This window comes from Anas platyrhynchos, chromosome 2 (assembly GCF_047663525.1).
Source record: "Anas platyrhynchos isolate ZD024472 breed Pekin duck chromosome 2, IASCAAS_PekinDuck_T2T, whole genome shotgun sequence".
Classification (NCBI taxonomy): Eukaryota; Metazoa; Chordata; class Aves; order Anseriformes; family Anatidae; genus Anas; species Anas platyrhynchos.
In genome coordinates, this window is record NC_092588.1 from 123212718 (window position 1) to 123227653 (window position 14936).

The window sequence follows — 14936 nt, forward strand, 5'->3', positions numbered from 1 at the left end:
AGGATAACAGACTGTTTGGGCTTCGTTAATCACTCTGAGGAAGGATGATCAGTGTTCTCACTGCCCATATGGCACAGCAAGGCTCTCCAAGGAGGAGAGCGTAGAGGGAGATGAGATGAGTGGGTCCCTATCTGGATATAGAGCTCCTGCTCGCCTGAAGGACAGCCAGGCACAGGGCAGGTGCTCACCACAGCCTCAAAGGGCAGAGACACAAAGTAAGGGGCCACCTTATGGTAGGGTGCAACATCCTGCTGGAACACCCTCCTGGGAACAGCAGTGATGAAAAAGATCAGAGCAAGAATAAGGGGGACCTGCTTGTGAGCAACTTACTCTGTCTGCAGCTTCCTTCCCCTCAACCACAAGCTGCTGACCACTGAGTATTTAATAGTGTCCCACAGGAAGATCTCCGTAAGGATCAAGACTAAGGGATTTAAATTAATTCAGCTTTTAAAAGACCGTATCCTTTTCAAAAACAGAATCAAGAAAAAATATTCACAGTAAGAGGCCACAATATTAGAACAAACTGCAATCTCATAATATTCATCAAAAGAATGAGGATGTTTTGGAACAAGACGCAAAATTGAAGTTGCCCAGAAACATCAGTGTGAGCCAGCATGTCTTGCGTGACATTGCACAGGATTATAAATCATCTATACTTTAGTAGCCCAACCTGAAACACCAGATGAACTCGTTTCCCTCGAGATCAATCCACTATTACCAGATTTGAATTATGCCAAGAATTCACGATGTTGAATTTGTAGCAGGAGCAGTTTGCCCAGCAGGCAAGAGCACTGCTTTTTACAGAGCCTTCTCAAGCTGGCAGCTGATGTCTCCCCGGGGAACATGATGGGAAATGCAATTGCAACAAAACCCAGGAGCTTAGGAAAATAATAAAATAAACCCAGTTTCCAACAAGCCACAGAGATAAACATTGTCATTCTTCTGGCGTTTGCTTTAAGTGTGCGTCAGGTGTGGTTTTACTCATGCACTGTCAAGTGTTAAATAATCAAAACAAAGCCCTTCTCCAGTTTGAGGAAAAAATCCAGCAAGTCTCAACAACATAGCATATCACTTCCTTCTTGTATTTTAAGTTTTCTGAAGCGTTAGCTTATGAAGAAGCTTGCGAGATCTAGCTTGTGTTAGTTGTGGTTCGTGTATTCACAACCGGGTCCCGACCTCTGATTTAAAGCCTTTCACTTATGGGGAAACCTCCCCGCGGTGCAAGACTCCACCTGTAGAGTCAATCGCAAGAGCAGAGCTGCTTCTGTTACTTGTGCTCCACAGGATGAGACTAATTAATTCTTGGCACTCGGCCTACCTGCGTGAACACGGCTATCTCAGGGACTTCTAGCAAGCTGAGCTCCCAGCACACATAGCATGAGGGGTCACGATCCAGCCAGCGTTTCTTCTGAGGGAGCCCACACGAGGGGACCTGCCAAATAGCTTCCTGGCAGCTAATTAAGTCATTGTTTCGAGAGAATGACAGGAGCGGGCTTTCAGGACTCCAGCTACACCCAGCTAAATAATCATTAGCTGTGATCTCAGCCTTCGCCGCACCGCGTTCTGCAGCCTGAAGCTGCCGGGTTGAAAAGGTCATCGAGCAGTGTGTGTACTCAGATAGGCTGTGTCCACAACGGGCCTTGCTCCTCAAAGCCAAGCAAGGGAAGTGCTGTACTCAACTTGTCAAGAGGCCTGTTCCCAGCCTCATAGCTGCTGCCTAATCCCGGCATTAGCAGGCCTAAATAATGAGGTGTTTCAGTGGGAGCGTGCTACCTGCTTGGTGCATGCCTCTAGATGCAAATGTACCATCAGACACAAAGGCAGGGAACAAAAGATTAAAAAGTAGCTTAGCAGGAGCCCCTCTCTCCTACATCTCTATTCCAGTGTTCGTTTCAATCACCACCTCACCGCATACAGGCCCTCCTCGCTTCACATCGGCACCGCTCAGCCAGACAATGCAGCAGCTCGTGTACTTACAGGTTACATCGACCCTGCCACAAACGAGCCCTGGGCTCATTAGCAAGGGGGTACTTAAAGAATTCCCGGGTGGGCTGCTTAATTTCGGTGCGTGAATGCAAAAATGCGGCAGAATTAATGCGATGATTTATACCTGCTGAGCCACTTAGCTTTCATGTGAGTATTTAACTTGCTGACACCCACATGTGGAACACAAATTCTGGCTGTTCTTTCACTAAAATAAAAGATGCAGTAACCTAAGCCTCCAAAACGGAGGCACTGCACTGCAAAATGAAAAACTACCACAGGGGTGTTTTCCCAGCATTTCAGAAAGATCACAAGTCACATACCAGAAATACCCTGGGACTGGCTTCAAAAAATCATTTTGAATTTCACCTTCTGATTTCTATATTTTGGGGATTTAAGTTCTCAAGTTTTCCTCAGCATCAATTAAAAAGCAACATGAAAATTCACGTATAAACAAGAAAACCTGAGGTCCTGGCATTACAATGAAGATACCAGAGACCACAAGGCTGAAAACACTGCAGAGGAATCTGGTGACACTACCCGTTTATACTCTCTATCTACTACAGCAGGGTCCCCAAAATGACAAGGGTTATTATGAGTAGCAATAACAAAATATTCAGGAACATGTTGCCAAGCCACAGAAATCACAATTTAATCTTATTCTGCTCTAAGAATGCTATGCCATTTATCCCACCCAATTACCTGTGATGGTACTGATAGCTCAGAAATGCCTTTTAGCATCAATGCAAAATTATGGTTGGCCCAAGATGGGACCATATTGAGAAACTAAAAATTTCTTGCAATGTCACATTCCAATGATGTAAAGAGGTCCAACACAAGTATTGCTATAAGTCTGGGTTCTATTTTAATTAAAAGGCTATAAGTCTAATATTAATCGACAGATGGAATTTAGTATGTAGCCTTTGCACACAACACAGATGGACTAGTGATTTTTCAGGGCAATAATACCTTGTGAGAAGGATGGTAGATTAACCCATTAGCTCTCCACAGCTTCTAGTACCTGGGCTTGATCATTTACAGGTATTTATGCTACCTCTGTGACAATTTCCATAGTTTTAACCTTCAAATGCAGGAAAGTGATGCACAAATCATACAGGTGAAAAATGGACAGGCAAAAGAAGAGAAATAAATGTAAATGCTTTCCATTCCATGAAGACATGTATGACATATGGCATTATGAGAAAAAAAACAAACACCTACAAAACAGAACTCACTGCTTAAATACATTAGAAGTAGTGCCCGAAGAGATCTCAAGCAAAGTATTCAAGAAAATCAGTACACATGAACATACACAGTGCATGCCCCTGTACCTTTCCAGATGAAATACAAGGAGCAATGCCAACCTAGAACTTCTGTTTTCTTTGTGTTTTCTCCACATTTCATAGGCCCTACTTATCCTTTCTGTATTTGTTTACAAGTGCAGAAGGCTACAGTGGCAACACTTAGAGATGCCGTAACTTATGCAATCCTACATTTTCTACTACCTGAAAATAAAGTCAAATAAATCACACACAAACGCCTTTTTTTTTCCCCCCCTACATAATTGCCTCTCGCTTCTTTATGAAAAGAGACTGGTGTGTGATGTGATACATAATTAAAACATTATAAATCAGTTTCCTTTATTTTGGCTGGAACAAAGCACCATCAAAAATTTCAGCTATACCTTGTGCAACCCTTGGCACAGTCTGTGTGATGCCTGTCATTAGCAAGATTACCAAGCCTGCACTCCCCCTAACTCTGCTGTTTTCACCTAGCAGCAATAAACATTACGATTTAATATCTCTTGAACAAGGGACTTCATGACAAAGTAGCAAGTATCATCTTACTCATGGCTTGCACAAAATTTTCATAAACACATTCCTAAATATTTTGTAAATGGCACCATGCATGACTCTGCTAAGCTCTCAGAGTTCCATTTGCACATGTAGGACTTTGTATGAAAACTTCATTTTCATGGGAAGTGACCTTGCTTTTTACAATCAATAATTAGCAAGTATGCACATATATTTATGAATACCAATACATATACATGCACATTCTCTTTCTTGTTATATTATATTTGGCAGGCCCAGATCAGAACCCCATAAGTCATCAACCAAGCTGTTTTACATACATACGTTGTTTTTCTCTTTCCAAAGAACAGTAGTACTAAATGTTACAGGAGCAAAACCAACTCCTACACAATTTCAAACAAGCACTGTGGTTCTCTGAATTTCTTGGAAAGGTTGGAGTAAACAGCTCAACAAGGTTTGCACTTTGACAATTGCATAAAAGAGGAAAAAAAAGCATCCCCACAAGGAATACCATAAGCTGATATTCTCCTTAACACTGGAATCCTATCTCTAGGATGAATAGTGTAAATAACGTGTATATCGACATTATACCATATAGAATTGTTCTTCTGAAATTTTATTATAAGAATAGAAAGTATGGTCAGAATAACAAACTTGGCAAACTGGCAGATGTTCATCTACAACAGAAGTTCTATTAAAAAAAACAAAACACAAAACAACAACTAAACGAGAATGCAGTAATCACTGAGATTAATCTACATGCCAGGTTAATGTTCAGCATTTTTTCAGCTTTCATGTTTTAATCCCTGAGGTAAGCATATTCCTTTCTTCTTCTGCACTCCTAGTTTTTAGGAGGCCATTAGGGCAAATAAACTACTGGTGCTACTTTACTGGGTTTAATCATTTGATCCATTGTGTTTTTTGGGGTTAAGTTCTAAGCTAAGGTTTTGATAACAACAATTCTAAAGAGAACAGAAGTATTTTCTTAAACTCCACAAGCATATGAATCATTAAACAAACATCTTCTCTGAATAGCACTCAACCCAGCAAGCCTGCTACACACTTCCTTCAATATTAACATTTTAATAAGTGATGACTGAACATATCTTCAGGAATTTATACATACAGACAAAGGCAACACAGCACTGCACATAAAAAGCGAACACGGTTTATCAAAGCAAAATTTGCTCTAGATCCTCTCATGGGAGCCTCACCTGAGATTTTTTTTTTTTTAATCAGCCTCAGTACTTTTGGAAATTTAACAACCTAAATTAACCAGAATGCTCCATACAACTAAAAGACAAAAGGAAAAAAAAAAAAGAGAAATAGACGAAGGAAAAAGGGAGAGAGAAAATGTTCAGACTTCTGCAAGTCAGGGCCAGAAAATACATTGGGGCGGCTTTATTCTGCCTATTCATAACCCTCATCTTTATCTATGACCCCCAGAAGACATTAAGCATTTGAAGACATGCTTAATTAATCAAATTAACTGTATTGACATTTTGACTCAGCCACCTACATCTGCTATTGCAGATACTATAGCATTTCCTCTTGAAAAAAAAACCCTTGGTTTTCATTTAAGTATGCCCTGACAGCCAGTAGCTTTTCAGCTGTTGGGCACAGGTGGCTCCTAGCATGACTTAAATACCATCTTCAAATCATTTTAGTATTGCCTTGCAACAGTTTCTGTAAGTGAGAATTCAGTACATATACTTCAGAGTATCTGCAAGTTCAAAGCTTTGAAAATTGTAGGGAAGAACCTATCTTTTCTTCTGCCTTAAAAGGGAGTTAATAGTATAAAAAAGTCAAGTGCCAACAGTACTTAGGTTTTCAGTGAAGGGCTGCAAAATCATTTGGGACCATGGCTCATTATATTCACTAAGAAAACGTGCAGAAAGAAGAATGTAATATAGTGATTATTTCTGCTAAAAATCTCTTAATAGTGAAAGCAAGAGGAAAGTACAGCTATTATCCATACAATTAGGAAAGCAAGACAAGTGTGTAGTACCCATGCAATGGTACCAAGCAAATGACAGGATTCTAAAGCCTCAACCTACACCTGGACATTTCTCCTTTAACATAAAACAAGCAAGTAAAACTTGGGGATCAATACAGTGGTTAAACCCTAACTTTTATTTGCCAACATTTAAGTATTACTCGGATTTAATTACGTCAATATAAAAGAATAAAAATCACAGTGCTGTTTACTTTGGAATGTTTCCAAGTGTTGCCCAAGTAAAATTTGTTTGTTTTGAATGTTTGCTTAAAGCTATGTGCCTATGAGAATTTTTATTCCTCTTTTCCTCCAATTCTGGATTTAGCAGCTGTATCAACAGCTGGGCACTTTAGCAGCTGTAAAAGGCAGATGCCAAGTTCTAGGAAGCAGCTTCCTAGTAAAAGAAAATAGGGCCTGTAGCAAATTTTCATGGATTCCCCAATTAGAAGGGGAATCTGCAACTTAACACCAGCTAGAGATTTGACTCTTTCTTAGACTGTGCTTTTGCTGAACTCAGACTATGGATCCTCGCAAAGTTGTCCCCCACTGATTTTGACTGGGAAAAATCCTTTCACTGTAAGAGAAAAACAGTGTTCTGTCACACAATTATACTAATTCTTAATGGTGGCTCATGTGCTCTTTTCAGTGTCAACACTTTCATCAAAAGGAAGGCTTTAATATCAGAAATTAATTATAAATGCATTTGGTTTGTGTCAATCACTGAGATGAAACTGACTGTAAATTCTGTACATCTTACCCACAGAAGATCATTTTAGTAAAAGAATGATCTAAATAAAGTATGGAAACACAGTATAAGCCTTCTTATATCAAAACTCTTTCATAGTAGTGGTTTTGGTCATCAGGAAAGAAAGGGAACAAAAAAACCCTGAACTTGTTTATACTGGTTCTTAGGAGTCCTCTCAGCTTTCCCAAGTCATTTGCAATTTGGAATATGTTAGAGGAATCTAAAAACATCTCTAGATATTTACTGAGCTAAATTTATTAGGATAAGAACACTTGCAGCTTTGTTGACTTTGATTGCATTTGTGGGCATTAAGTTGCTCACAAAATTCAGCCCACTTATTTCAGTATCTAACTATAGGTTGTGTATCAACTCTGAAGAGCTGCTAACTGAAAACACTGCTGATGGTGCCCAAAATTAAAACAGAATGACAATAGGAATCAAGCACTGCTGATTTAATTTACTGTCTCAGTCCTCCTCCTCTTCATCTCCACAATTCCTGGAGAGTTTTACAAAATTGTTCAGCCTGCAAAGCAGCAGAGAGAAACATGCAAAAAAAACCTCCTCCTGGACGAAGATAACGTAAAAACATTATTAAACTAAATCAACAGACCTTCATGGGAACAAAACAGTAGAGACACCAGAGAATGAAAGGCAGAAATAAAGTTCTTAAAAAAAAAAAAATCAACAAACCCCCTGTTCCCTCCCCCCCAAAAAAACAAAACCAGAACAAAAACATTTTGAAGTATATTCAAAGCACGAAGAAATGCTGTTTGCTACAGGGACTAACAAACCCTGGAAATAATTACAGCAGTGACAGAAAAATAATGAAAATTAAGGAGAGATTTTATGTCTCGAACATAAACATGCCAGGTTTCACTATTTCAGAAATGGTCTAGGAATTTCAGTGCAGAACCAGGCTATGAATAACTGGTTACAGTATGCAAGGAACAACTTAAACTTGTTTTATCATAGGTACAATAATTGTGAAGGTATGAAAATGTAATACCACGCAGAACATCCTCCCCTTACTGCAAACATGCTGGCAGGGTGCATGTTCTACTTCATGGCTTACAGAGTAATGATCTGTTACAAGCAGTAATTGTTCCTGCACATGTATAAAAGCATATTGTGCTGTATCCCCAGGAAGGTGGCATGTGCTAGAGAGAGAAACACCTACAGCTGAACACTGTGAGTCTTAACAGAAGCTTATGAAAGAAGATGAAGAAATTAAGACTTACCACCTGCAAGTCACCAAGACAAAAATGAGTTTCTTGTGACTGGAGAAGTATTTAGAAATGCTAAATTCTCACCACATGCACACAGGGATCTCCAAACTTTTCATGATCACACAGCCCTATCAGTAAAACATTTTTGAGTGTGCACCCCCAACAGATGTTTGTTTATTTATTTATAAACTACACACATGCACCTCTGAAGTTCTAATATTTTTTCCTACACCCCGCTTTGGAGACCACTACTGCAATGCACGGAAGAACAAAAGCCAGCAAAACAGGCACCCACCCCAGATATTTGCTATGAACATGCACGGCAAAATTCTGGGAGCCCTGAGCTGGCTACCATACCTAAGTTCTTGTTAATAGAAATAAAAAGTCGATCTTACCAGAGGTGGTGGTGGAGGGGGCCCTCCAGAAGGCGGTGGAGGCGGCGGAGGAGGCGGCGGCGGCGGCGGCACAGGCATCCGTTAGATTTCTAGCTTCACACAGTTATGAAAAATATAGCCAAAGTCTATGTCCTTGAGGGGAAGGAAGGGAGGAGAAAGAAAACTGGAAAAAAAAAAAAGAAGAACGTGTTTATGCACTGTACGCTGAAGATCAGCCAAATTTCTAGCTCTCAGCAGACTGAAGACTTTTGCACTGCACCGCTTCCAAAACTACAGTATGAACAGCCTCATTATAGTTATCTGATGACAACACTCATCCAAAGAGCAAGCTCCCATATTTGGACAAGTGCCACAAATACCAAATGCATAGATGCCAACCTGTCCAGCTTTAATTACTGTGCCTTCTCCTAATCTCGCCCGTAGCCCTGAAATGCAATTCTGCAGAGAACAAATCACAGTCAACCAAACGTAGACACTCCTGCTGGGGCAAAAGCTCTGTTGACTTTAAACCAGGGTTTTGCTGCTCGAAAGACACAGCAAGGAACTTTGAAGCAAGTCCAGTGACCCTTACAATGGGAAAAAAAAAAGACATGACTAATAACACATAAAGACATAATTATACAGTTTCATTAAATATAGTTCTATTACTAATTAACACCATGTAAGGATCAGACAGCTCAAGTACTAAAGTCAAATGTATGGCGTTTCCCGACATTTTAAAATGTTATTTTTTAACAATTTTTTAGAAACACTGAGTAAAAGGACAAACATCTTCCAAGAGAATGGTGAAGATGCTAATTTACAAATAGGGGCTGTGGTTATCAATATGCAAAGCTCATGCAAATGTACCTAAAACAGTATTGATAGATAAATCATTAACAAGTTGCAGAGTTTGGGTTAAGGGCTAAGATTTTGGTTGACCACATTTCACTTTTGACACAAGGCTCTCATGAACTGTATTTAAGCAACATCACGGATGTTGAGCCAAACATTTCTTCCTACAACCTATTAACCTGACTGGCTTCTAGGTGACTAACTGGATGCCACTGTTTCAGGAAAGATTCAGTTTTATTCTGTTTTAGCATTATTTTTAGAGTTAAGATGATTACAGAGACTTTAAGTACCTTGACATACTTAAATATGCCTGAAAGGCTTATTCAAACTATTACATAGCAAAGACATCATTCAAGACTCCTACTGTCCACACAACACTGGAAGTTACATGATTACTAGAAGAAAATAAGTACTATTTGCAATACCTTTAAATGGTACCCGAAGAATTGATGAGATACTAACACATGCTTATTTGTTTATTTATTTATTTTTCCTTCATTAAGAAGGGCATGGAATATTCCACAACGTCTTTGCAAGACCTGAGAGCTTAATGAACAACCTCACTCGTTCAGTTTCCTCCAGGTGAGAGCCAGGGAGCAGCACCCCATACTCCAGTAGGGGAAGGGGACTCCTTCCAGCAGCAAGCCAAAGGAAAATTTACAATGCTAGTGCGAGCTGAGGAAATGAAACAGGCAGTCAGGTTGGACTTTGCTGGAAATGCATTAGCTATCAGTTGTGTAAGCTGTAGAACGTCAGTCAGGCTCAAGGAACAGGGATGGAAAAGTGTAAACAAGGATGCACGTGGCCAGGGACTGAATAGCCACAGCCAAATCCCATAAAATATCAGGGAACAGGCTTCAGAAAGGTAGCTGTCAGCTGCACCTGGGGCATTACTGACTGTGCTTGTCCAACCTCTTCTCCATATCCCACTGCGAAGGAGATGGCATGATCGAGACCACCTACTCCAAGCATCCCAACTGTTGGAAAAGCCTTCTGTTAGCTGAACACGAATCTCTTACTCCCTCTGGACAAAGAAAAGAATAGGACATAGAACAGGTTGTCTCCTCTCTGTGCAGCACTGTCACATATTTAAAGGCTTATGCCTCCCCCTTGAGTCATCTCTTCTCTATGCCAAATGCCCTATTTTTAAAAACCTTGATTGGTAGGCAGTGTTTTCCCAACCCCATGTCATTCCTGTGGCCCTCCTTGGCAATTCCAGCTGCCCTTCTTGAGATGAGAGAGCTCGAGATTGGGAGAGGCAATGATGTTAACAGGCAAGTGCAGCTTTGCATCTTTACAAGATTCGAGATCTTATAAAACCATTTACGGGAGATCAATCACAAATTAAGCACGCAGTGCCTCTGCAACAGTTGCTTTCACCCTCAGAGGATGCTATGCAAAGGACTAGTATATCAAAGCACTCCGGGTCTGTAAGACAGGTGGTTACTGCCACTTTAATAATGCCTTAATGAAGTTGTCCAAGAAAGCCAGCATCACCAGCATCCACTATTCCGCCCTCATTGTTGTCCTGTGCAAAAAGCTATTATCAAAAGATACCTCTTTTCTTCAATTAAGTCATTCAAAAACATGGACATAAGGAGAATGAGTCTTCCCTGCTAATAATACGTTGCGGGTTATTATCTTTCCACCCTGCAATACAGGCCTTTAGTCTTCGTTAAGGATTTAGATTGGGAAATATGCTCTTAGTCAAATGAGAAAAAAAATACAGCCCACGCTCCTGTGGCAGACCATGTGCAAGGCAGCAGGAGGCAAAGCACACTGGAGGCGAGCAGCAGTGGGAGAAAGGAAATGGGAATCAGATCTTGGTATTTAGAAGTCAGAATGTGAAACGCAATCAGATGAGTTTTCTGGCTGCCTGTCTCACCAGCCCCAGTACCAGCCCCAATCTGTACAGCCGTCTACAACCCAAAATTCAGCGCGCAGGAGGTGTTACTAGTCACCGCACACCCCATTCACCTATCCTGAGTCCTCTTTTCCAGTGATATAGGAGAAGAATGCATTCTGGGGGGCTATAACCCGTGACCCTTGAATAAAATATTGGAGATGCCCTATAGCTTTCCTCCCACGCTGTTCCAGATCCTCTCCAAATGAGCTGTCCCTTCTTTCAGAAAATTCTTCATCTGTGCTTTCCTTTGCCTCTTATCACAAATTCAGCCATGATACCCTGCCCTCGTGTGCACACAAACTCACCCTCTTTTTGCACTGTACTGTTATACTGTGAAGGTGAACACATCTAATACCTGCACAATGAAAAAACATTTCTATTTGTTCAAGCAGGACTTGGAAGGAGTGCTGTCATTCACACAAGCAGGTGGTGATAGTAAAGAAAGACCACAGGTAGATAAAGGGAGGCAACTCAGAACAAATTTACACCAAAAACCCCAGGCTCTTGAAGTTCAGCCACAACCTCATGATCTACACATCTTAACATGTAGGCCTGTTGTATAATTGAACCTCTTCTGCATTCCCATGCCTATCTCACTTACACGCAATTTGTCTTTGAAGGAAATTATGTAGGAGACTGCAACACTTTCTGTGCATCAAAACACATTTGGAGGCCCTTATTCCCTGGTTAAAGGCTGTATTTCATTTGCCTCTTCCCCTCCCCATCAAGTTGCTAGTTAAAATATGGTTGGCAACCTCAGACAACAGCTTCAGAACATGCCTGGGTTATAGATTTGCATATTATGAGCTGAGTAAATTCTGAATTAAAAATTAAAAAAGTGTAGCACAATCAGTTCTACAGTCTGTTGAGTCCAACAAGAGGGAAATGCTGCTAAGTGTCCTTACGGCACATGTGTCCTTTCTCCTCTTAACTCCACGCTGCTTCTATTTCTGTCTCTGTTTCAATAGCATTAGTTTGCATTTGTAAAACCCTTTTTTCCCTGTCAAAAAAAAAAATAAATTAAAAATCAACAGATCAAGGTAAACATTCTGGATGAACAAATCCCCCTCCTTATTACCACATTGCTACTCAAATTGCAAGTGTTGGGAAAGCCAACTTTAAATATATTTATTTAAAATCAGAAGGGTGGGGTGTGATCCATCCCCGAGGGACAGAAATAAAAAGATAAAGGTTTTGAGTTTAGAATGTTGGCAATAGGTGGAGGGGAGAAGCTGTGAGTGATGAGCCTCAGTTTTCTCCTGCCAAAAATAATGTAAATCTTTCCTTGACTTTCACTTTGCTGAAGAGGATCAGACCCCCAAATTGCAAAATTTATTGAAAAAAAAAAAAAGGAAAATCCCCAAATATGCCTTTCTAGTCCACCTCCCTACCAAAGCAGGGTTGTAGATTATTTTAGTGCTTTCTGAAGTCTAATTTTAGGTGTCCCAAATAATGTGGCTTGTAATATTTCCCTTGGGGAGCTCTTTCACAGTCAAATAACTCTCATAGTTCCGATTGCCTGACACTCAGCCTAATTTCTCCTTCTCTTAATTTGATCCTATTTGCACTCCACTGCAGATGACTCTACCTTGTACCACACAAAATCATTTCTCCTGCCCCTCAATCTAGTTTTGTGAAATATTAGAATCATTTGCAGGGACTAGTTTTGTTTTTAAGCTGCTTTACTTCTCACAAGTCATCCCATCAGTCATTGAACAGTATTACTCTTCTCTGATTTATACACACTTGTTCTTTTTTGTCCTCTTGGTAATGTTAGCACTAAAGCTGGTAATTTCAGGTGTCACAGACCATTCCCTGCTCCTACTCACAGTGCTTGCTTGAGTAACAGCTGGGTTTAAGAACAGCAGCACAGTCCTCAAGTCACAACTCAAGCACCAAAGTTCTGAAGTCCCAAAATCTTCATCCAGCCTTTCATTTTGAAATGGCAGATGGCAGATCTTTTCTCTTCAGTAACTGCTCTCTCAGTCCTGTTAGATTCACCTGCAGACAACTCAGCATAGCTGCCTATGCTTTTATATAGATCTGGTCTCACCCTGCCCAGCTGCCAGGCGTACACAAGCCCTGATCCGAAAGCTTTCCATAGGTTCAGGTTGGAAATGAGGAGACATTGGAATGGGTTGCCCAGGGAAGCGGTGAAGTCCCCGTCCTTGCGGGTGTTCAAGGAAAGGTTGGATGTGGTGCTTAGGGACATGGTTTAGTGGGTAACATTGGTGGTAGGGACCAGATGATCTTGGAGGCCTTTTCCAACCTTATTGATTCTATGATTCTAAAGCATGGTTGCTGCAGCGCTGGGATGGAGAAAGTACTGCAAAATATTGGATTCACTATTACCGGACTTGAGATCGTTGGTAATTCGGCTTTAGGGAAATGTACAAATTTTTGCTTCATAAGAAGGCTGAGGTGAATATTTCACAGCTGTGCAGGAAAACTTCTCTGAAATATTGGCCTTACCTTGTAGATCAAAAACTGAAGAATAAAAGTGGACCACAAATTAACTTTTAGTCAGCTTTTATATAATCATATACATCTCCATTAATCATGCTGTTCTGAATTCTACCTTTTATTTTAACAGTCCTTATATTTCAACAGAAATCTAGAAAATTGCAAAGTTACACAAGCAGCATTAATAAGCAGCTGTTCAACTCTCAGGATCTGAAAAGCAGACAATGAGATTAATTGTGCCCACACTTGTTCCTGTCAACCATCACTGAAGAACAGCTGAAATCACTGGTACAAGCACACCACAAATGTTTTAATGCCAGTGTAACATACATAGAGGCAGAAAAGAGAAGAAAGGGAGCAGAGTATATGTGTGTTAAACAGACAGATTAATTTTTTCTGCTGTCACTACCACGCAACTGGAAATGATGCAGAAAAAGACCCTGTTTGGAATGAACCATTTTAGTTTTTAACTATCACAGAAATCAAAACATGTAATTTTTAAGCATCATATACTACACTTCCTTCTACTGTTTGCAGTGGGAATGATTTAATGTGTTTAGAGAACAAAACAAAAAAGAATCGAAGAGCCTCTGAGTATCCTTGCGGTCTCTATCCTCTGCAAAAACAACGCTGTTCACAAAATACTTGATGGCCTCTGCTGTATTTGAGAGACTCAAGAGCAGTGGAAAAGCATGAAACTCTTACTACCTTCCTGTGTAGCTCACCAGCAATATAAAGTCTCATACACAACCCGTCTTACTATATATATTTTAAGACATTCACAGGTAAACTCCCAGAACTGACTAATAAAACTAAAGTCTTTCACCATTTCCTAACAGCCTGTACCTTGGATTGTATACAATTTATGAGAAATTTCTGCTCTCAGCCCCCATTTACATCAGTGCAACTGAAAGGAGAATCTGGCTTTTCCATTTCCATTGAAATGTACAAACCACGGGGACTCTTCCTCCATTTAATATCCAATGAAACAGTCTTAGGAAGCATTTGCCTACACAGGGTTTGTGCAATTGTCTCGCAGCACGTTAACAGTATTCTGCATTTAAGCCAAGTAATGTAAATTCTCCTCAGCTTGGAATATTTCCACCAGGCTTGATCCAACTGAGGGCTGCATCCCATTTCTGCCTGTAAAAAAAAGCCCACAACACAGTGCAGCTCTCGTTCTGTCAGGAGCCTGATAACACTACAGCTAACCAGCCAAGGCTGACCTAGTGCCGATTAGAGGAACTTGAAGACGCCTTGCTTCCATGTGTGCCGTGGGCAGATATCTCTGCTGGGTTCCTCATGGTGCTGAGGCTACAAATTAAAGTGCTGTGTCTTGACAAACCTTCCTTCAGAGGCAAAGCTGTGCAGATGACTTCATATTCCCTATACATGACTATTTCAGGGTGGAGCTTCCTGTGCGCTGCAGGGATCTACCATAGAGGAATAATTACTGGAACACTGCAGAATAAGAAAATTGTCATCCTCTCTTAAATCAGGACTAAGGGAACAGAACTACACATAAGAAGAAATATATTATGCCTACAGTATTGCTAACCTCAGGCTAAAGAATC

The 14936-nt window shown here is 40.5% G+C and overlaps 1 protein-coding gene across 4 annotated transcripts in view; it reads right to left on the reverse strand.

Moving 5' to 3' along the window:
* The window catches only part of WIPF3 (WAS/WASL interacting protein family member 3), a 36670-nt gene that overhangs the window by 14033 nt on the left and 7701 nt on the right, over nt 1-14936 (reverse strand). For 2 of the 4 annotated variants that reach the window (XM_027450991.3, XM_038175739.2), the window contains exon 2: nt 8160-8322. In XM_027450991.3, coding sequence (XP_027306792.3) covers nt 8160-8237 — 78 coding nt within the window. In that variant the 5' untranslated portion in view covers nt 8238-8322. Of the gene's footprint in view, nt 1-8159; nt 8323-8537; nt 8677-14936 lie in introns of those variants that run through there. The other 2 variants (XM_038175741.2, XM_072033513.1) reach the window with 2 other exon arrangements.